Below are 25111 nucleotides of genomic sequence, written 5' to 3' on the forward strand. Positions count from 1 at the left end.
ATGAATCGGTGCCTACTTGCACAACCTCAAGTAATTCTGTCAAGCCTATTAATTCACATTTCTCTTCGACTCAGCAGTATTTCCGGTGATACTAAAATGTTTATTTCAGGGAGGGTTCTGCAGCTACTTCTAAGCTTGAAATATATTCCTTCAAGTAAGAGGTTCCATTTAAGTACGGTTATCGAAACTGATAAGTGAGGCCTTTCCAAGACTCTTGTGGAACGTAGAGTGCGGGTTGGTTTGGAGTGTTATCTATGTGAGTATCTTGGTGTTGAGATAAGTGGTGGCAACTCCAAATTTCTTGTTGTGTGTGCATATAGTCCAAATAAGTGTAGCTCTTCGGACGTAGTTTTTGGTGCGTTGGATGATTTTAATGTTGATATGCTCTATGCTCTATATATTATGAATGATGTGCGTTCAAGGCAGTTGTGTGTTTTGATATCAACTTCAGGTTTGAAATTGGTTAACCCATGCCCGACCCGTTTTATTTTCCGTTGCAGACCGTCTTTGTCAGATCTTCTTTCTGTCACTGACAACTCCTCATTTATTCAGTACGTCAATTTTTATTGGGTGGGGTATGCGATCACGAATGCATACTTGTCGGCTTGAAAACCTCATCAATCATAGCACTCGTGAATGGCTTCTGCTTATCTATAAGGATTTTAAGCCCATTCAGGTACAAAGGTTAATGGCTGCCTCTTCTTCAATTTCTTGGGGTAACGTCTTGAACTTTGTTGATGTCAACCAGAAATCGTCTTATTTAGTGCATCATCTGTCTATGTTATATGCTGACCATGTTTCTATGAAGGTTTGTAAGATTATAACTTCTAACCAACATTGATTTTCCTCTGAAATCATACGAGCTATTAGTCTACGGAACGGAGCGTATAAACATTGATTCCCTAACGCTTTTAAGTGTGGAGCTTTTCGAAGGCGGAGGATTAGTGTGCATAATATCGCTCGACATAAGAAACGTCTTTACTATTGAAAGAAATTTGATGCCGGTTTCCCTTCTAAAGTTCTTTAGAAGAATCTACAGGAATTTGGAGTTAAAGCCGGTGTGCAAGATTACCCATGATAAGTTAAATGAGCATTTTTTGAAATCTAATGGTATTTTCTGTAATCGCTCTTTGCTTGGAATGAAGAACGATTGTATCAGTATGGCAAAAACTTCCAATTTAAGGCTCCCATTAGTGATTAAGAATGGCGGGCGGAACATTGTGTTAAATCGGATGCTGTTGGCCATGACAATATTCTGGAAGAAAATCGTCTAAAGCATGACAAGGTTGAATTGATCGATTGTTCTAAGGCTCTTAATACTGTGGAACATAACTTATAATTGCATGAACTTGGACATTATTTCGGTTTTGGTTTCTCGACGATGAGTCTGATCAGATCTAATTTAATGAACCGATATTCATGTATGGTAGTTAGAGAGTCGTCAAGTGATTAGTTCGGAGGTGCAGCAAATGCTTTATTTTGGGACCTATTTAATTTAGTATCTTTATTAATGACTTAGTTTCGTGTCGCCACAACTTCCACATATATTTGTATGCGGATGAGCCTACGTGGCGGTGTGGATGATCTGGTTAGGCGTATTAATGATGATTTAGTTCGCGTTACCTCTTGGTCCGATTTAAGTAGTGTAATGTTAAATACTTTTGATTTCCACACTTTACCACCTGTTAAAGTACTGGATGAAGATGGTGAATTTGGTAGTAGCATTTTTAGCCTTGGTTTTAAGCTCGACTCTCGGTTGGGTGCTGAGAATAATATCAATTCTGTGGCAATGCGCGCTCCCAATATTCTGAGGAAATTCTGAGGTTCTTCATCCTATGTTCTCACGTTCACGGAGGTGACTGATTAAAGACCTATCAGTATCGCTCACGTCTTATGGGGTCATCGGATATGGCAAACTTGATTGCAAGGGGTTGTTAAAACGGACGATGAATTTAGTCCTTCCTGACCCGCGTATCTATCATCATTAAGGCTATTTATTGTTAATGAGGTAAAGTTGTGGAACTCGTTGCCACTCAGTATAGCATCTACAACAGCATACTATTGCTCACAATTGTGCTAAAAGAGAATCTATAGTCTTATGGGCATTTACATTTTTATTAATTAGGATAATAATTATTATTGTATAACTGTATATTCATTAATGATTGTTCTTATTAATTAGAATATATATACATTATAGGGTCTCTGAAGCGTCTTTTTAGGTGCTAAATACATTATAGGATAGGATAGGACAATAAATGTACCCCATTTTACAGCGGTGGGTATAAAAACAAGAACTAAATCCAAATTTCTCCAGCAGGAAATACAATGTGAATTACTTTTTTTAATAATATAAGATGGGTCAAGCTCATCGCAGTGAAGAAGAAAGCCGGTTAGTTCATTGGCTTTGAAATCGAGGAAAAATATACAAATTTGTCGCCGGAGCACTATACATCCATGGGGGTTACACAATTAAGTTTTTATCTAAACACTTATCTAAACACAGACTTTTCTTGCCATAGCTCGCCATCATTTATCTATGACAGGCACTTTTAGTTATATTTTTTAGGTTATCCACTCAAGCGAAGTCGTTCAATCGTCTTTGGCTTTCCATAATTTTAATATTTTTTTGCAAAATTTCACACTTGCTTTTAAACGGTTATACAAACTGCAACTATTTATAATCAAATCACACTCTTATAGGTTAAGAAAATATAAACTTGAGCACAAGATTTCTTAACACTCTCCTTACGAATATATAAATATAAATGAGAAAAAACAATTCCCGCCTAAATTTATAATGGATGGTATCTAACACGGTAACAGTAATTTGTTAATCACGAACGGCTGCGGACACAACCATTGTAAATAGAGAACTACTTTTTATACAATTTCTTGTTTGAATATTTCCAGTTATGATAACATTACTTGTAACACCTAAGCGTTAGTTTGGTCTGTCCGTAAAAGCTTTTCAATATTTGTTTATGTATGTACATAGATTTAAGAAAGAATGAAAACAAAAAACATGATTAGTCAAGCTGTGGTGTGTGTGTGTGTGTTCGTGTGCGTGTGTTTATGTTAAGATCGCAAAAACATGGCTTTCAATGTTTAATAAGATAGACCATAGTTAGGCAACGGTTTTCCTTTTTCATTTTTTCCCCATGCAAGTTAACTATTATACTTGGCGAATATTGAAGTGCATTTGTGCTTTATAATCACTTTTGTCTCAAATTTATATGTTGTTATGGCGTTTTATGATTTCTTTACTCTTTAGTTTTTCGTTTTTTTTTTCTGTTTGCATTTGTTGTTTTTTCAAACTGTTGCACTGCACGTAAGTAGATAAGTAATGCTAGTCATAACTGTGTGGAAAATGCGCTAATTAACAGTAGCCGGTAGATTGGTATGTATGTGTAAAAATTAACACCTATGTCTGCCAACTTAAATCCATATAAAATCGCGTTTTATGAGAGAATTAGTTTCGTAAAATGCAATCTTTCGACACAAGTGCAAGTCATAAGTCGTACATACAAACGTTATAATGCACGGTTTCAAATGCAACAACAAATCACCGACTTTAACAATGACATCGTAAATGTTGATTATGAAAATAGCTTTTTAGCTACGCTATGAAACGTGAATTTTAAGAATTTTTGGAAAATTGCTTTGCCCGGATGATTAGTAGCGTATAAGCACGATGAAGTTACAGACTTTAGTTAATAAAGCAATTTGCATGGAAAAATTAAAAGTTTGAGAAAATTGTCGAAAAATATTTTTTAAACTCGTTTATTTTTCCATTTTTCATACGTTTTCAACGGCTTTGTTGTCTTTTTTTTGCGCTTTTGAGCCATTTTCGATCTGCCGATCCCATGAAGTAAACAATAAATAATTAAGCGCGAAACTAAAATATTAAGGCTTGATTTATATGAATATATTCTTCAAAATATATTATTTGTCTACTGAACGCGGTGATTAAAAAATTGATTGAAGTAACAAATGTTACAATGGTTTTTTTTTTTTTTTTTTTTAATTAACTATGGACTGTCGTCTTTCACTTGCAATAAGTACGGCTTAAGAAGATTCGAAGGAAGGAAAGAAGGGTGAAAGGACAGACGGTATCGCAAATCCACCCACCTGCATTCAGAATTTCACAGTAATCAAGAATACTTGCATATGAGCTATACAGTATCGAGAGAAATTGACTAGCATTATCAGAAGATCATATGATTCTATAAAGCGAGATATTATAATAAAATAATTGAAGGGAAATATAAAGAAGGGAAAAGCGAACTTCTTTTAATGTTTTCAATATCGGACATAAAAAAACGACTGAGACGCCTAAGCTATCGTAGATTACACCATGTAAGTTACATTCTGCTAGCGACGGACAAGACGAAGATAGACTTGCTCTTAGGTTCACCATCAACCTCCAGACGTTCTGCTTTTAATACAGTTCACGTCTCGTAACAAATTATTTTTTATATAGCTTATTTGCTTGTTCGAGAATATGGTTTACCTTTAGGGTCGTTTTTTTTAAATATCAAATAAAATAAAAATATAGTGAGACATAAAGTATAAGAAACGCAAAGTACAACTGGTCTTGTGTGTAGTGCAATCCTTCATGCTTGTAAATATACTTCGTGATGACTTTTTATGGAATGGAAACCGTATCGGAAAAAAGTTGTGTAATTAATATTTCTACATAAATTTTAACTCACTTAAAAAAAACTTTAAAAACGTATTTTCCTGATTGAAAAGCAATGTTTATAGCATCTATTACCGTCTGTTGTCATATTAGCATATACCCACTTTGTTGTTCCAAAAAGTCGGGTTGGAAAACGTATGTATTAAATACGTTCATATTCAAATCTCTAGAGGATTTTAGATTCGTTAAAAGTCAGAGAACTGAAAGCTTCTCTTGAAGCCAGGTAATTATGAAGAGATAATTAATAATATTAAAAAAATAAGTAAAAGGAGACCTTCTATCTATTGCACCCTCTTATTTTGAAGGAACGAAACCCCATTGCAAATTTTTAACAATATCATGGCTTTGTTCAGTGAGAGTATGACTAAACCAAAATGGATTTTGGAAATTGTGATAGCTTTTCTTTTAAAAAACCTTTTGGGAATTTAAGGATTTTTCTTACTCCAGTCGTTACTAGATATAACCTCAACATTAGCCAATCAACAGTTACAATTAGAGAGGTGGAAAGGTTTCAGAGTCGATTGGGAACTCTATTTAGGTAATATTTTTTCAAGCAAGGTCAGAAAGTTGAAACTTGGTATTAACGTTTTTCTCAATTTATAGGTTTTTACACCTTCAAACTCTCTCTCTCTCTCTCTCTCTCTCTCTCTCTCTCTCTCTCGCTTTCTTCTTACACGAATAGAACAGGCATAAGGAAATTTCTGTGTAATTTTATTATTATTAACAACCAACAGATAAACTGAGACTTTTCTAAAGATCTCAACCGGCTCCAATAAATACAGCATTAGCGTTAATACTTCATACGGCTACGAATTTACAACAACTAGCGATGAATAAATGTTTGGTTTGGCTGAATAGTATAAAATATCAGCAAGCATTAACAACGTTATATATTGAACTAAATAACAAAAAAAAAAGTTGTTTTTTTATTTTCAGTTTTCCAAAAGAGTTGAAAAATAAACAAATAAAACTTAAACGATCGATCGCATGTATGTGTGAAAATTATAAAACAAAAACAAAAAAGGAATAAATTTTAAAAACGTTTTGACTGCTGTTGGTGCATTGAGGCTGACGGTTGTTGAAAGTTTTAAATAATTCCATGGCGTTCAATACGATAGTATTTGCTTTTCAGTGCTAAGGAGTTATAATATCTGTTTACCAACAATCGTTCGTAGATTCATAGTGAAGAGTTGTTATTATGTAGTCAGTCAGTCAGTCAGCCATGCACTAGCAGCTCATAAGTCAAAGTCGAGATGCCGTAAAACGGCTTTGAAGGAATGGTTGCACTCTTCAATATTTTATGAGTTTTTTTTCGTTGTTTCTCTGCTGCCCCTTTCGTTTCAAGTCTCACCTATTTCATTAAGCTGATGTTTTATTTGCTTTTAAGATTTCAATACATAAGTTTTTGTTGTTATTATTGCTTACGTTGTTTGTTACTGTTGCTCATCTTCGTTTTTTTTTTTTTTTTTATTTGTTTCTACTGCTGATTTTGGCATCTTTTGGAATGAATGACAGGTTGTTGAAAAATTCAATTTATCTGAACGTTTCAGTTAACTGAGCTGCACAACGGGCGCGACACATCACTAACAGACATTTGTGACGTAAATTTTAATTTTTGTTTTTTAGTTTCCTTGCTCTCTTTGTCTAACTTTAACTAGCACGCGACACGGAGGGAGAGTAAGTGAGAGAGAGGACAAAAGTATTTCAAGATTTTTTTTAAAGAGAAATTTAAAAAAAAGGGAGTTTGAAAACAGAAAACTTTCATTTAAAACTTGACAGGTCCCAAGGATTGTGATATACCGAAGGCGGCATTGTCGGCTTTGCATGCCGGCGTCAATAGCTTCGGTCAGCTAACGAGTGTCGCCAACCATCCGACGGCGGAGATTTCTCTAAATGGTTCTGGAGCCCGTTTGCATGTCTCCGCTAATTTATGTGAAACCACAAATCCCATTAATAACAATAATAACGGCGGTGGCGGTGGCGGTGGCGGCAATCACAATAACCAGAATAATAACAACAATAATAACAACGTTAGCCATAATAGCAATAACAATATGCAACAACAGGATCAGGTAAGTAGCATCATTACCAATAAAATTAAATTATGATAAAACCTATAGATATACATTATAATACATAATAATAATCAATGTTTGTACTTTTTTCTTCTTTCGATGTTTTCTTTTTTCTTAAAAAACAAAAATAAACAAAAAAAAAAATATAAATATTACACATATATCAATACATGTGTGCTCTTGTGTCTGTGTATTTTATAAATTATGTTAAAAAAAAAAAAAAAAATACAATACTATCTCCTGATGTGTATGGAATTTAATATAAATTTTCGAAAAAAAATCTGTACCTGAATGCAAACCAAATTATACAAATATCGTTAATGCATATTAAAATCAAAAGTAAGTCTAATTTATGTATATTTGTATATAGTGTTACTCATTATTTGCATTTGTGTATATGTTTGTATCGTTATAGTGTCTCTCATTTCTAAAATTGTTTTTCATGGAAAATTTTAACATTTTGTGAAATATTTTTGTACATTGCATGCTTCAACTAAAGCTGTAGTAGTAACTGATGGTCTGAATCATTGTAAGATCTAAACTTTATAAAGAACGTATTGAAGGCTTTTCAAAAATTGAAAGTTCAAAAGCTATATTCGACATAAGTCCCTTCTTTAACCGCAAGGTACATTTAACTCTCCTCCTTAGGTTACAGTTTCCTAATTAATCCGTGGCATTATATGTAAAATGCAGTTTTATTTTTTTTAGATTTTATGCAGATACAGAATTCGACATATAGAAAATAATTAAATCAAAGTCGGCTAAATAATAGATTAGTAAAACAATGTTCGTCTATGTCCGAAAGAAGTAGTTCGTAGTTCGATTGCTGATAGACCCATTAACAGATCGTGCTTGCACAAACCCTTTTTAAATAGTATTAAACATTTGGGTGCCCTCCTTGCACATTTATTGTTGCAGGGAATATAGCAGGCTTACATCACTTTAGGGACAATTTTTAAAATTTTTATTTACGTAGCTTTACTAAGCATTCCCAAAAAGATACTTGTATTTACCGCAGTTTATTAACTATTTAATAAATTAAAATTTTTGAAAACTTCTTATTATTATGTAACAGATTATAAAGTTTTAAATACATAGAGTATATCCGACATGAATACAGGTAAAGTACGCTGATCTATGATATGTAAGCAAGTAGTCCCGTAAGGCTTACGTAAAATTTTTAGAAAGAATAAAAATAAACAATATTTTCTGTTGACATTCTTTGAGGAGGAAATAGTTCTGTCTAAGCTTTTTCACACACACTCGTGCGATATCCTACATATATGGGAAGGACGAAAGTAGTTGTACATGCAGATGCAAGCTAAAAGGCTTCACAGCAGAAAGATGTATTATGTAATATTGCTGGTTTGAGAAAGCCTTGCACAGAGCGAACACTGAAACAAGAAGCCCGCTATACATAAGAAAGTGATCGGACAGTCTTTGTCGGGCTGCGTTAAGGAACACTTACTGATAAAACAAAAATCGGAACATTGCCGAATTTAGTGTAGTTGAGCTGCTTCTTAGAAAATTTATTCTGAAAAAAATGCGCACAAAAGTGTGCACAAGGACAAGTGATGGAAGTGGCTTAACAAGAAATAGACAGGAATACTGCTGAGTTTAATACAGCTAAGTTGCCTTTCATAATAAGAGATAAGATAACAATAAGACAAAGAGCAAAAGGCGCACAGGAAGATGGCTGTATGTGGATAAATAATCGCAATGGCATGGCACACTGTAAGCCGAAACGTTACTTACTCTAACATAGTTAAGTTGTATTTAAAAAATCTTGCCCAGACAAAAAACGGCGCAACAAACCGATTGTGTACGGAGTAATGGTCTCAATGGTTTACTATGATATAAATCGAAAGACTTTTGCGCATAACACACTAGAGCCGTCTAAGAATATTTATACAGAGAGCACTGCTGGTACATGGAGAAGCGATATAAATAGCTTTAACAATTAGCAAGATATATTATATATGTTGTTGATCTTAACATAGTCAAGAACATATATTTGAGAAGAAAAGAAATAAGAAAGTCTGTAAAAAAAAGTTGTCTGTGCAAAAGCCGACTGGGTGGCTTGTGAGAGAAGCTATGAGAAAAATGAGTTGTTATACGCGAACTCATTGAGTTCGTTACGAAGGCAAAAAAAAAAAAAAAATCGCAAAAGGACGCTTGTACATGCACCAGTGAAATGAAGGTGTCAAACTGTAATAAAATATAATTCGAAGTTCTACGGTATTTGTAACAGTAGAGTAAATTTATTTGACGAAACCTTATCTGCGAACGGAATTCATTTCTTTAAAGTCAAAGGATCCATTTTAATTCATGGTCCTACAGCATAAGCTGAAACAAAGCAACTGGCAATTTGATTCTGACTTAGTTCAAATTGGCAAGAGTAATAATTGATAATATATTGGAATCTGTTTTTCATCCATTTTTCTTCAATAAGCTTTAGGCGTATAAACACTATATATACGTAAGGTTGTGAAGGGCCTTGTTTCTTTAGAAAACACATGCCCTTCTGTTCACAATAATTAGTTTGTCTTATTTTAATTTTCTCTGCTTTTTAAACCGACCAGTAGCCTTATATCGTACTTCATCAGTTATTTAAAAAAAAACGTACCTGCTTAAGCAACGAAACAAAAGAGAAACGAAAAAAGGAGGAAATTAGAATAGAGAGCTTGAAGGATATATCTTACATGATTTTAGTAACCCAACGAACAATTAGCGCGCTATAAAACTCTAGCCCTACTAATACGAGTTTTACTCCATACATTTCAAAACGGCATGTGTACCGGTACCGCAGCAATGATTCCAATATAATCAGTTGTCTGTAGATCGGTTTGCAAAGTTGCGAACGTCTCCTTTCGATAAATTCTTTAAGTTGAAACTGTTTTTTATAAGAACTATATTTAAATTACTGTCAACATCAAGCTAAGGTATGTTTTTCTTTTGTCGGATAGGAGAATGCGCGATTAGTCATGTCAGAAAAAAAGAAAAAGCTTAGTTCAACAACATGATCCGTTTTGCTATTACTTTGAAATTTCTGAGAACTTTCGTTAATGTTTAATTTTTATATATGTATACAAAAGGTATATTAAGCTTAGATTTCTTTTTGTTTGCATTCGTTACTTACCATCATTATCATTATTTTATACTATAGAATGTATTACTACTATTGCATTTTTTGTTGTGTAATATGGAAAAATTCAATTAAATAAACTTGGTTTCTATTCATTGCAGAATTGCGATAAAAACACTAAACAGAAACGGCATCGTACACGATTCACTCCAGCGCAATTAAATGAGTTGGAAAGATGTTTTTCAAAAACCCATTATCCCGATATATTTATGCGCGAAGAGATTGCCATGCGTATCGGTTTAACCGAATCGAGAGTACAGGTAAGTGTAGTAAAAACGGTAAATAAACATATTTAAGAAAAACTAAAAACTTTAGAAATAAAAAAATACTCACAAATTGTAGTAAAAGTAGGAACAATCGATTTCAACCAAAGCACAAGAGTGTGTTTATTATTCTAAGAAAGTAACCTAGTAAAACTTAATAATGACGCACATATATATTATGTGTGAGTTGAAGTTTCCACGTATACTATGCTTTGGTTTATAGTCTGCCATTAGCTTTAAATCCTGGTAGATTGATTTAGTATCAAACGTGTGTAAGCATAATAATGAGCTTAATGCTAAATATAGAGTTTAAGTAAATCTTTGCAGTTTTTTTGTAGGACTTTTCTCCTTTTTGTTTTTTTTTTTTTTTTTGCAACAACTAAAGGACTTAAGTTGTCAAAAATAGAAAAAATAAAAATAAAACACTAAACGTAAAATGTCAGTAAATTTTACGTAAAAGAAAAATAAGAAACATACTAACAACAATACAACCGAACCACAAAATAGTGTTAAAGTTAATTTATATGCTAATTTTATTAAACGTTACGAGCTGAGAGCCAAAGAGAAAGAGTGTCTATACATACGTGTGTGTATGTTCATGTGTGTATGTAAGGCAAGAATTATAACAACGGTCATTACAGTGGCAGTAGCACACTAGCATTTTCTATGGTTAATAGTATGTGTATTGTGTGTGTGTGTCTGTCTAAATTGTACTGTAAAGCCTTTTCAATGACACTTTAAGCCTAAAATCAAACATATTGCGCCGTAATGGACTAATAAACAAGAGGAATTAGACTTTACTCCCTTATGTTAGCCATAGCTTCACCAGGGTCATCCACCCACCACTTCTTTAACAAACATGTAACGTTTTAATAAAACAAAAAGGCTTACATTTTACCCCCAACTTTGAGTTTTGTGAGTCGGTATTGTAATAAAATATTAAAACAGATTTAGTCTAGAAATTAACAGAGATTTGCAATAATTAAAATGTTCGATCAAATTGTTAACGAAAGATGATAGAAACATTGTTGAATATTTTCAAAGAATTTTGAAATCTATTTTAAAACTTTGTACGTTGGGGTTTGAATGAGAGAATTTTTTAAAACGGGTTCGGTTTGATTTAGGGGAGCAGAGTAGCTTCTATCAAAAAGGCACTTCACATAACAAGGAGAATTTACTGCAGCCGTAACATTGAGGATGGGGTATACCTAAATAGGAACTTTGAATTATTAGGTGCATGCTGGGTACTACTAACAAATACGAACGCCTCGATATTATAATCGGGAAAGGGCACCTTTGATTTTATCGAGTGAATTGGATTCTTGATTAAGCCATGAGGCATTAGGTAATTCGAATAGACCATGTAGAGATTGATGTAACTTATAATTCATGCAGCATTACGAAAGCTTACGCGGGCCACAGGTTCTAGTGCGTCTGTTGGGAACGTGAGAACCGATCAGACCAAGTAGAACTGGCGAATTGCCAAAGTCTTTATATTGCAATCAAATTTTGCTTGAAGTCAGCTTTATGCTATTAAGAGTACTAAAGATTTCGAAAAAAAAAATAGTGGGAAAGAACAAGGCCTATGTAGCGAAACCGTTAAATGTTCCCAGCCAAATTCTTTCCACTTTTTTTTTTGTTAGCAAAGTTAAGCGACCTTAAAGCCATTCATTGAGGTAAACGCCACGAAATTTTGCGTTACATAATGCATTGCTAAAGGGCGTTAAAGTTAACGAGCACGGGTCGCCTTGTCCGATTCTACGATTTACGAGACTACCGATAAAAGTTATTCTCTATATGAAAAATTAACGCACCCGAACTGGTAGGCAAGCCAAAAGCCACAGACTTTCAGACACAGATAAATTATGGGTGTAGATTCATTCTTGCGGCATGTTGGTTATTATATCACTGAAATTGCTTGCGCGTTGCGAAATTTTAACAGAGTGTTTTTAGGCAATTAAATATACATGTATGTTTTTGTACAGTTATAAATATTCATTTCAGATAGGTATTAAATTTTATTTACCACAATTACAAAAAAAAAAAAACTGAAACAGTAAATAAAACAACAACTCTTGTAATTGAAAGGTCAGAAGAAACTTTTTTCTTTAGTTTTTATTGTGGGACCTTAAAAACTATTGAGAATTTTTTTCTATAAAATAACAACTTTGGACATTTATTTAAACCACACGTTTACCCACAAGAATTCCATTTTGTGAACGCACAAAGTCACATAAAAATCTTTTTTAAATCCTTTTTGATGTGTAAGGAAATCTTTAAAAATATCTCTCTGTTGGTTATAGAGTAAATTTAATGAAGCAGTAAATTTGATTGTCTCGTAAACAAATGCTCACCTTAAACTGACTGGAAAGTATGCTACAAGATATACGTGTGTATATAATTTACTGGGGTGGTGTGCCGCCTGGGTTTTACCTTGCGGTAAAACAAAAAAAAAAAATATAGAAAAAATAATTACAAACAAAAAACAAAGACTTGTGGATGTATGCTTTTATACGTACACATATCTATACCCAGGATAGTTGTCTATTTTTTTTATATTTCATTGTATGCTTTCGTTGGTTTTCTTTAAATAAGTGTTTACGAGCTTTAATAATGTTGGCTTTTGGGTCTTTTCCATAAACCCTAATAAAAGCCTATTTATAGGCAAAAAAAAGAAAATTTTATTTTTTTTAGGCAATATTTAAAAGCTGCGCAAAAATTTATTTGAAAATTCAAAACAGAAACGTTCACAGAAATGTGATACTATCAAATGCAGTTTTGTGAGGTTTTTGTGGTTATTCACTATACGTCAGTCCGTTCGGGTTATGCCTAACAATATCTATACGTAAAGCCTATCAATTGATTTGCTTTAGAATTGTTATAGAAATTGTTAACAGTTTTTCATGGATAACCACATATTGAGGTTTGTTGAACAAAAACCTTTTAGAAGAAAAACCAAAATGAACAGGAAATTGATGATTTTCGAACACCGTCCATTTAAAAGATATATGAAAATCACTTAGTGTCGTGTTAGTATTGAAAGTAACAAACAGTCGATCCTTAGATTATATTCTAGGTCACGCTTGGTTTTTGCTTAACGAACCCATCCCTTGTTATACCGATCATTTTCTAAATCGATTTAAGCCTTTCGTCCGTCCGTCTGCCTGTCCATCCAACGTTTTTGGCTTTTGTGTTTAACCTACAGATTACAATTTTCGAAATAGTTTTGATGAAATATGGTACGCCGGCATGCTCGAATCGAACCACTTTTTCAACTACTTTCAATATAAGGCTTGTATTGAAAAGTCGTTATGTGCATTATTGTGTCGTAGGGTGGAGCATTTAATGGCGGGCTGAGCCCCACTATAATGTTTTTACTTGGTTTTAGCTGGGTTTTGATAATTTCGAAAACGTGTTTATCCCAGCCTCGAATTTAATTTGAGGAAAACCACATCTTTTTCTTGTAATTTTGTATCGAAATTTACAGTGGAATAATTTTTTATTGCTAAAAAAGACATCCAATGACCGATCGGGCAGATCTAATACAAAATTTTATCTTGTTTGCGAATCTATATCACCTTCTATAATATTGTTACAAACCCCTTTTCTTTTTTGTTCGAGTGATGAATTCGCAAAAAAAAGGTATAAGTTACAAATGAGTTAATAAAACACTTATCATACGTAATAGCATGGATAAATCGATATTTTTACCGACGATATTAACATCAACCATTTACCAGCGCTCTGTTATAAATCTATCAGTGATTTATGGTCTTGTAATAACAGGCTATTAATGTAACATTTCAACACTAGTAATGAGGGCACATAATTTATCACGAGGCAAAGATAATTATGGAACTGACATATGGTAAGGACAGAGATAGAGTATAAAGTAAACAAACGCATACATGTTTCAAACAAGGTAAAGCAAAAGTTATATTCAGGGGATTTATTTTATTTCATAGAAAGAAATTACTAAGGAGCATTTTAAAGACTTTTTTCCATTAACTTCCCCCAGATATAAACCTTAGCAATACGATTTTTAATTCGGTTTACATATATTCGCCTCTTTTGTGTCCTTTTGGTTAAATGTCAGCTTAGAAAGTTTGAAAGTAAGGCCATAGATTTTAACAGCAAAACGTCTAGTCAGAGATAACTTCAGATTCGCAACAGATATGGGATATAAATGGAACTGGTGGATATTGACACGCATGAGTATAATTAACGTTAAAACGTAATAGTCGGGCGAATCCTACTACCACGCTTGCTAAACCAGATGTCGTATAGTATCAAAAATTATATTTATATTAACACATATATTTATTTATTTATTTGTTTGCTGCTACACAAAGGCATACTTTTAAGGAAAACTTACCACAGTAAATTTACATGCCAAATATTTTGTGCCAAATTGTCACCATAAATTTCTAAATGTCAGATTTTGCTGCCATATAACGGCTTACGTTTTGTAGTCTATTCGCCATCACTTTCATTTTTTGTGCGAAAAGAGAAGGCGGCTAACATTTACATATTGCATCGCTTAGGATAAAGCTTGTATTCAGTATATGCAGATTTATGCAGCAACCAGAAGAGCATAAGATAGGTCTGCCTTTTTTTATACCAATCCATTCAGAAGCATTTCCTCAGTACCTTTGGAATTATTTTCTGAATAAATGTATGTACTTCTGCCCGTTTGCACTTGTCTGTCTGATGCCTCTTCTTCTTGTGCTCTATCCACCGGTCGCTATTTTTGAGATTTTTTGATACTTTGAACTTCGACACCCTAACTTATTTTCGCCTAGGCTTTTTGCTTCTCATACAGCTGTAGTCGTATTCTGCGAATTTCCCACTTACACAATCATCTAACCATAATTATGACCAGTAAGATGTAAGTTGTTCATAATGTAGTACTTTTTTGGGTAAATATAATACAAGCCTGAACAATCCTAAAGCATCTTTGTGAATTTAGCAAATAAAATATATAAATGGTTGCAGAGTAATTCAATTATCAAAAACCGTAACAATTGTTGCCTGTGCTATAATGACTAGCGGGCACAAAAGCTATTAAGAAAATGCCCCTTTTTTTTCAAAAACCCCCTTTAGAATATAGAAAAGTGCAATTTTCCAAATTTCTCGACAAAAATCATTAAGTGCTAGTATTAAGGGATATTAACGTGATATTTAGGATCCTGACCATATGACAAGCACATCTCTTTTTCAATATGTTATGACAAGTTAGTTCGTAATTTTAATTTGGCAGAGAAATTAAATGAACCATGTTTGGACTACGTACCTCCATTGTTTTTGAGACTTCGTCATATATAAGGGTATCTAGTGAAATTAAGCCTTTTTATGGCATAAAAGTGTAATTTAGAATACTTTATGATGAATCATAATAAGATCTTTGACAAGAAGATTAATTTTACTGCATTAAGACCATGTTTCGGGCTCTCTTCACTATAATGGTTTCCATAAAGCTATGCCCTTAATTAGAAACCAAGCGTAATTTCTGGTTTTTTGTCACGAAAATAAAATTGCGCTGCACGAAAAGATGTAGGGTACCTAATGGTTGGCTATGCCCGACTAAAATAATTCTTTCTCCAGCAGAGACCTTTTCAAATTATAAGTTTATATGAAGAGTTGGCCTAAAAATGATCCGATCTAAGCCATTTTCAATAGCCTCTGTCTTTGAGGCAAAACGACCCATTGTACTAAATTTCGTGAATATACCTAAAAAATTTGTCACTCGTAAACTCATGTTTGCATGGACAAATTTTCGACGGACAGATGGAAATATGTGTTTAAATCGATTCAAAAAATATCGGGTGCAACAAGTCATGGTGGGCGTATATTCGCAAAACTATCAAAAATCCAAAGTGTGACAACATGCGAAGAAATCACATATATAACAGTGGGGAAGTGACTTGGTAGCGACGATTCTTACCTACTCATGCGTTTTTTATTAACCGCGTTCGAAATAAAACCATATAACAACAATCCTTTCGGATGCATTGAGCTCGAAAATATGTTAAGAATATATGTCTTTTGCTTAAGAAAAATAATGCTTTTCTTGAAGACTATGCACCGGTTAAAAGAACTCTTCTTTTCATGGCCAATTCGAAGTAGCGACATTACATATAAATGTAACATCATGATTTTATGTACTATCAGAGTTCGAATAAATTTTTTCTTCTTGCTAAAGTCCCTTTTTTTAGCTACTGCAACTATAGCAAATATGTTTAAAAGGGCTTTTACTTTATATTAAAAAACCGGTATACACCTGCAAATAATGCCTAAGTAATGAGAAGATATATGAAAGAGTAGATTATCTTTTCAACTTCTTCCTTTTCCAGCACTAACTGTTTTTTGAGTTAGCCTAATAAACTTATTAAAAATAAAGAATATTAACCGTAAAATCAAGGTGAGTGAATAATTTTTATTTTGGCGGAATATCTCTTCCGCCTCGTTCTTTTTCTGTCTAATTTGGTATACGGCTTGCCAAGTGATTGAAGAAATCTTCATGCATTTCATCTTTCGGTATTAATAGACGGTACAATATATTCATAACATATGGTGACACGTGCTTGTTTTTTTTTTTTTTTTTCGTTTTTTAAGCTACGCCATCAGTTTATCATCCCAGCAGCAACATGTTGCTGAAGCATAAAGTCGGAAAATTAATAAACTAACCAATAAATGCGTAAACATGAGAAGACAAAACAGAAAAACTGTTAAATCATGATAAGTTAATTTTCTCTAAATGTATGCACAGACGGAATGTAAAAGCTTGCCTCCCCCGCTTTTCGTAGACAAATGCATTATGCTCATAAATAAACAGACATAGGACTCAAACGCAGTTATATTGTCAGTTATTACAGTGAGTTAGCTGAGCTCACGTGTCAACACCATAGTAGCTTACCAGGGGCCTTCTTTTTCCGTTTAAGCGAAAAGAAGCATTATCCGTTGCCTTTTTTCTTTCGCCACTATGTTTGTTGACTTATTGCATGTTAATTTGTTTGTTTGTTTTAAATCGACTCATTTAACGTTTATTTTTAGATTTCATTCAATTCATTCAGCAGAGAAAAAATTAGTAATGTTGGTCATTTTAATGTCTTTTACGCAGCGTGTGAGCGAATTCAACAAATATCCTGCCGAGCAGCGAACTGATTTCCTAATATTTTAAACAAATGTTGGATTGGTTGAGGGGTGGGGGGATTACAATTGAATTTCAAATAAAGAATGTATCTAATGCGGAGCTTAATAGAAGAGCAATAATAGTTATGGGGGAAGAAATACATAATCACCAGCAATTTTGTCAGTTTCTATGCAAAAACTTGCAAAGACCCATTAGGAATACTGCAATGATGGGATAGTAGCGTATACAAGATTACTAGTCGTTGTTTCCACGAAGCGGACGGGAGACGTAAAACTGTCCGGTGCTGTGCCAAAAAGCTTGGACGGATATAGATATCTGTTTACAAAGCCTTAGGCTCTAAATGACAGATGTCTTTCGCACTCCATGCATTGCATGCATTTCCAGATGTAGCTAAAGTGGTTTCCAAACTTATTTCTTAAGAACGCGTTAACATGATCACACGAGCGACTAATTTTTAAATGTAAAATGTTTCGTATTTCATTATTTCCTTTGGGAATAGCCTCGAGGTAAGATGTTCTTTCGAAGTGGAATTCGAAAAGTGCTTGAGAGTTGAGTGGGAAAAAGGAGTAGCCAGCGGTTTACTATACTTCGGTTAACCCTTTGATTTGATTTTTTCTGAAACAAGTGAATTTCCGACCAGAAAAAAAAAACAGCCGAGCTATAATTCATACCCTTACCAATATGAAAACTGTAATATCTGTTCTGTGCAGAAAAGTTCGAAAGATTCTACTACTTTTTGTTGAGTAAAAATTGGATTTCAACTGAATGAGTGTCCTTCGACCGATTTGGTTCTTTCGACCAATAACAACCCGTGTGCAAGAACTTCCAATGTTTCTGCCTGAATTTGAAGTCAACTTCTTAACTTTTGCGATTAGGAGAGTGTCAACAACAATATACTCACACAGGCAGACAGACGGATGGGCATGGCTAGATAGATTCAGAATTTAACGCTGATCAAGAATATGGATGAATAAAGCGGAGGGCAGACCTTTCTACCAAAGTAACTATTTTTACATAACTTCTCTTATGGTATCGTTAAGAAATCCGAATTTTAAAGCTAGAGTTTCAAAAAAAATCTGCTCGGAAAATGCAGCCAAAAGCGTTCCGCTCATTTTCACAAAAATTGACTTAAAAAAAAATGTGACGTCAATGACAGCCATTAAATCAACAAATTCGATTTGAATGACCACAACCCTTCTGGGCCAAGCAAGCGAGTTACGCTTCATTCCCAATTAGGATACGATGCAAACAAGACTTCCTTTCTGCAGTGGTATTAGGATGGCTTACTAGTGCCAAAAGTCGAAATTATAAAACCACAGCTTGAGACATGTACGATCTTTACACATGGTTGCACATTCGATTTTCATATTTACAAACCCACTACTTGCTATTTTTCGTTTGTGCATACATATGCCTAGATTCAAGAGCAAGACTAAGTAAGTAAGAGTATGAATTATTAGAAATCCAAAAGGAATTTCAAATTTCTATAGTTTGAATAAAACTTATGTATATATAAAAAAGGAGCTTGTTCAGTTGATCTGCTTGAATAAATGAAAAGGCCATTTAATGGTTAAATAAACATACGATATTTTTGAATGTTTATAGTCACCGGCTATATATGTAGGTTTAACTCAATTGGCTTAACTATCATGCCTGGCACTCGAAAGGCTCTTAATTGCAAAGTAAGCATATAAATCTAAAACGTGAGGATTGAACCTCTTCCACAGCTCTAAACAGCTACAAACTTTTTAATCGTCAACAGTTCACAACTTTTGGTATAACGGTATAGTAAATTTGTGCGGGCATATGTGTATATATGGGGATGTCTTTAATATGTGACATGGTGACATTTACAAAGAAGTGAGGAAAAAGGAAGGCATTGAAAGTTGGTGGCAGCAGCTGAAGCTGTTACTTCATAAGTAAATGCTATATATTTCAAGACTGATCATTCACCATATGTAAGACCAAGGTAAAACTCAGCTGCATATTTTTCGTACTTCGTTGACAGTTTGCGGCTGCCGCGCCAAAAACCTGTGTGCTCTTTTGAGGTAAACCGGTCATCGAGTCATTTTCGTAGATTTTCAGAAAAAGTGAAGATGCTCAATAAGTGCATGTTTCTTCGCTGCAAACAATTGGTAATTGGAAGAATCCACGTTGGGTGGGTAAGCTACATGGGGTAGTGCGTCCCAGTTGGGTGCTTCCAACGTATCGCGAACCGATTTTATCTGTAGATAGGTGGATAGACGTCATGCAAAACGATTACCTCTGATTGGCGTTTTTCATATTTCACGCATATTTTGAATAATACGTGGTTCAAATCTACTACTTATTGTTTGTAGCGTTTGGTGAATAATCTCGGCAGACTTTAGCAGCTAACAAAAGGCAAAACTTGGTGAGCATTTTGTGGAAATTTTTCTTTTTTAAAATTGAGACGGTTTCTAATACATTCTTCTCTGACTTTAGGAATAAAGTTCTTGAAAATTATTCATGAATTTCACAAAATTTATATAATACATTGTACCATAGAAGTAACAGTTAAAATGTCAAGTCAATTGAATGAAGTTTAAAAATGTACGGTAAATCCAAAAACTCTGATTCCCAAAAAGACCTACTTTTCTATAATTGTTTTTGATGAAAGGCAAGTTAATGCAGTGATAATATGTAAAGAATTTATTAAGCACAATCTGACACATATATGTCAACGCTCTTGACAGACCCGTAAGACTTTTGGATAGTACAAAATTTCAAAGAAAGTCAAAATTTCATGGCATCTAGCGCATTAGTTTGCAAGTTACAGTTGTTTTGCTGGCACTACGTTTTTGGTAGCTTTGCACGTTGATATACTCGAAATACTCGAGTTTTCATCCAGCAAATCCCAGTCGGCCTCCGGTTGTATTAAAATAGTTCGACTCAAAAGCACAAAACTTGTTGCGGTTGCTCTCCTTGACCTTTTGAAAAACCATGTTTCGACAAAAACGCGGTTCTTTTTCAAATGAAATCTTTATAGAGCTTTAAATTTCGTCATGTCTGTGAACATCGTTTTACTTTATCCTTGAGTATTTGAGCGATCACTTTGGTCAAAAAGAAAAAAACAATTTATATATATATATGTTATCTAACAAATTTACGGTGAATTCCTTCTTAAAGTTTTATCAATAATTTTTTCATGTAATAACGCTATACGATCACAATTTTAGACCACTTGGAAATCCGTCGCTCTATAAGTACTCTCTATGAAATGTTTGCCCATTGTAAAGACTGTGTAGGCCTAAAAAATCTGAAAAAAGATCCGAAGTTATTATTGTGCCTGAAGGATAAAAATTTGAAACTTACTTTTTAATACTACATAGCTCAGGATATGTCCCTTATTCGCCAACCGTGGTATTGATTATAGAGAAAAGAAGAAGAAGGAACGAAGGAAGAAGGCAGAGAAATAGGAAAGTTGTCGTGGCTGCAGCCTAACGGATATGTGCCTGAACGATCGGTAAGTGTTATGCCTTTAGTGGTTCAGCTTATACTATAGTTACGACCAAATTAAACTCTACGGCAATTGAGGTTAAACATTCGAACAATGGCTTGGTAGTCGCGACTCCCGCACATTCGGCTATTTACATTTGAATGATTTGAAATAAATTGAGTTGCACTGGCAACATTACAACTAGACTACATGCTGGAAAGTACTGCCATGTTCCTCCATCTTATAGTCTGACTCTAAGCTTTTAGCAGCATCTATGAAAATTAGGAAATAACAAATGAATATGATATGGATATACTTTTCAACAAATGGGAAACTTTTTCAATCTACGGCTTAATAGACAACTGCAAAAAAAAAACATTTTTCATTAAAGCAAAACAAATAAAAAATTCTTCCAAAAAATTCCATAAAAACTTTATTGCATATTTTGATCAAAAATTCCATATAAACAATTTCATGTGTAGGTTATTGGTTGCCTTGGTTGTAAATGGAATTCTAATAAAATGTTTTCAACTAAAAACGATGGAAAACAACGCAAACATATAAGATATAGGAGAGAAAAAAAGTTAAAAACAAAGTAGAAAAAAATGTTCCTTTTTTTTAATAACTTTCACTTTGGAAGCGTGTGTTTGCTGCTACAGCACACGCTTCTTATGCACACTCCATGCTCAAAACTTACTGGTGAGCTTTGTCGGTACAAGAAGTTGAAGTATGAATATGAACCGTGATTGTTTAGCTAATGGTCACCTTGCCAACTTGACTTGAAATAATAATAATAACCACCCACGTATACATACAAACACATATATATATACAACATACACAAAAGAAATATCAATCTTGCGACTATATGTATATTGCTCTTTGTTATAAATCTCAACTTGTCAAGTGTTGTAAACAAAAATACATGCATAACCCTATATAAATATCTTTTCTCCATATCTATCAACATCAAAGTCCCTATCAATTGTTGTTGTTGTTGCGTTTTGAAAATTTCAATTCAAATCCCCAAGCTAAGAATAGCATAGCATAGCATAGCGTCGCATACAAAACACAGGCGCAAACAAACGTATGCGCCATAAGTAAGAATACAAAAGTATTGTCAGTGGCAACCGGAAGTGGAATATTTCTATTGATGTTTACGTAAATATAATACATACACACGTGTGCAAGTGAAGTTCTCTTTGTACATTATGTATTTACTTACATATACGTATATTCAATGTGTTATGAAAAGATAAAAGGAGGAGTAGCCGAAAATTGTGCACTAAACAAGCAGAGAGCAAATCATTCACAATAATGTTGACAAAGGAACAAATCAGCTGAAAAATTTTCCTCACCAACCCCAATACCTAGAAAATCCAATAAGATGAGCGAAAGAGAAAAAAGACACGCACAGAGGGGGAGAAAGAGAGAGAGTGAGTGAGAGGACGAGAGAGTTTGAGAGAGACAGAGAGAGAGAGAGAGAGACAGAAAGAGAGAGATAGTAATAAAACGCGTGCGCTTTAAATAATGCAGAAAATGAAAAACATTTTTCGGTTTTTTTTCTTTTCTTGCGAATATTTGTTTTTCTCAAAAATTTTGTCAAAGAACTTTGGAATGCTTTTGTTTAATAAAATTCGAGAAAAAATAATTTAATTTTGATATTTTTTTTTCCTTTCAAATATTTAAAAATCGTAAATATTTAAGACAATGTATGCCCACTTTTCAGTCATCCTCTTAACTCGTTTGCCAGCATTCGTCTAGAACAAGGCAAGAAGGCAATAGAAAAATATGGAAAAAGCTCTTTATTTATCGTTTAGAAATAACATTATTTTTTATGTTGGCATTTAATTTAAAATTAAATTAAAATACGATGTCATGGTTATTCCGGTATGCATATAAAATCTGTTCATGCAAAGCCAAAGGAGACAAATGTTGGTGAGAATGAGTTTTAAGGTAAAATGCCATTGCTTTGGGGTTGAGGCGAACATTATGTGTGCGTAGTTGAAGATTCCAAGGTTCATACACATCAATGAAAATGAAAGGATAAGAAGAAGGAAAAAAAACTTTTCGAAAATAAATAAAAATTTTTAAGCTAAATTTATAAAAAGTCTGCGATATTTGAATAATTTTAAATAAAATATTTGGCGATTGATTTAAGCAAGCAGCATTAGTCATAATTTAAAGAAAGATTGGAAATCCCACATGTATTTCAACAGCGTCGAAGAACAAAAATATATAGAAAATAATTATTTCGAAAACTTAGGGCACGCTATCATAAAATTAGTTAATTATCACACCACTCAATAAGTCTCCGGTGAAACAAGTACATTGCTTTTAGGCATTCAAGTTTATTGATCAACATAATCTCCTTCAAGAGCGACAAAATCATTCTCTTACCTTTTGATACGTTTTTTGTAAAGTAATTTGTCTTTGACTTCAAAATAGACGTCAATTTTGGAAATCACAAGTTCGTTTGAGCCAAATTTTTTTCTCTGCAGCATCTTTTTTGTATCAGCAAAAAGCTAGCAGTCGCTGGAGCCCAGGTCTAGGGAGTGGAGAGGCAACTGGAAGCGTAGCCTTACCCACCGTTTTCATCGACATGTGTCTCGAGTTTGGCATTGTTTTGGTGGAGCACAAATTTCTTCTTTTGCAATAATGCCATACAATATTCGCTTTTGATCCTTTGTCCTCTTCAAAGGTAGTCGATGAAATATTATGCCACGCGTACCTTAAATTATGGACGCCATAAACTTCCTAACCGATTTATGCTTTTTTAGTCGCTCTGGATGCCTTTCACCGGCAGCTGTTCATTTAGCTGACAATCTTTTTGATTCAAGAGTATAATAATGGTTTCATGTTTCATCCATTGTGGTACATCGAAGAAGGAAATCTTTTTTATCTCAATCGAATAGTCCCAAACAGCGCTTTGCATCATCAAAACGTTATTGTTTTTGTTTCGGTGTGAGTAAAAGCGGCACACATTCTTCTTCTCTGTTACTCTCTAATATCTTCAAGGTATCGCTTATCACTTACAACTTAACCTTTTGCTGTTTTAAAACTATTTTGTAGGCCTTTTTTACATCTTCCTCAAGAACCGATTTTTGGCGACATATTGTTTAAATGGTCAATACTATCTCGAATTCAAATGGCACTATTAATAGCCTTGCTATATATTTGTCAAACCAAAAACTCATTAAGTCATGTTGGAACTGAAGTTTTCCGCGGTCATATTCTGGAGAATTGGAGATTCTAGCATTTCGCCGACATCTCCTCGATTGAGATCATGGAACTAAGCACATTTAGATAGAATCAAAGCGAGCGCAATTGTTTTCCAGAATTTTTCGCCATTAGCTTTTTTCATCGCGACAGGTCTATATGTGGCATAAGTTAGTCTACGCTTGAGCGGATTACAGCCCTATCTGATATCAACTAAATATTTTCTAAATGATAGACTTTCAAGAGCATTCTCATACTTAAACAGAAAAAGACATACACTGGTATAAAAGTTTTTCCATTTTATATGTACTATTATTACTGCTTTTATTGCAAATATTCACTTAGATAAGCCAACAAAAAGTTTTTACATTTCGCCTAAACATAAGGAAAGAAATTTATCTTTATTATTGCTTAAAGATAAACATTATGTGTATACCGTAAAACTTTGGTTTAATGCAATTATTAATGATAATGATAATTTTAAGTAAAGTAACAGGAAAAGTGTAAACTACTCTGTCACTAAAAAAAAAGCGAAATGAATAAATAAATAAATAAATGAATAGAAGCGCTACACTAGAAGTTCTGCCGCATTCAGAGTAAATTTACGGAAAATAAAAAGAAAGGAGTTTGAAATGTTATGAGAAGGCGTTTTTATAGAACTTCTTAGAGCAAGCGGCACCAAATAATTAACAAATGTAATATGAGATCTTTGAGATATTGCTGATATATTATGAACTTTGGCTCGTTGATAAACGTACAGTGTTTCGAGTGATTGACGCAAAAAATAAAAATATATCTCTGCTGATACATTCGCTTAATATTAACGAGTGTAGTTTACGAAATCTCTGTTATCTTTCCAGTTCCAGATTATCCATTTTGAAGATACTGCAATAATGTTTCTATATTCAATACTTTTCAAAGGCGATTCTACTTTATTCTTAAAAAATTAATTTTTCTCTTCAGACTAACCATCTTTGTTTCTGCTCTATATACATTTATCAATAAAATAGAAATGTTTTAATTGAGTCTCATCGCTTCTAATGCATGGAAAACTGTAACGAAGGCCTCGCAACGCAATATATTATTAAGCGACAAGT

At 33.6% G+C, this 25111-nt stretch overlaps 2 protein-coding genes across 4 annotated transcripts in view; one reads left to right on the forward strand and one right to left on the reverse strand.

The window, feature by feature from the left end:
- LOC119636583 (inositol-pentakisphosphate 2-kinase) overlaps positions 1-25111 on the reverse strand; it is a 100588-nt gene that overhangs the window by 20997 nt on the left and 54480 nt on the right. The gene's annotated exons all lie outside the window — the stretch shown is intronic.
- Positions 1-25111, forward strand: part of LOC119636584 (homeobox protein orthopedia) — a 50375-nt gene that overhangs the window by 13206 nt on the left and 12058 nt on the right. For 2 of the 3 annotated variants that reach the window (XM_038032022.1, XM_038032023.1), the window contains exons 3-4: positions 6482-6774; positions 10048-10182. In XM_038032022.1, the coding sequence (XP_037887950.1) occupies positions 6482-6774; positions 10048-10182 (428 nt within the window). Of the gene's footprint in view, positions 1-6481; positions 6775-10005; positions 10183-25111 lie in introns of all 3 variants that reach the window. The other variant, XM_038032024.1, reaches the window with a different exon arrangement.

This window comes from Glossina fuscipes, unplaced genomic scaffold (assembly GCF_014805625.2).
Source record: "Glossina fuscipes isolate IAEA_lab_2018 unplaced genomic scaffold, Yale_Gfus_2 28, whole genome shotgun sequence".
Taxonomy (NCBI): domain Eukaryota; kingdom Metazoa; phylum Arthropoda; class Insecta; order Diptera; family Glossinidae; genus Glossina; species Glossina fuscipes.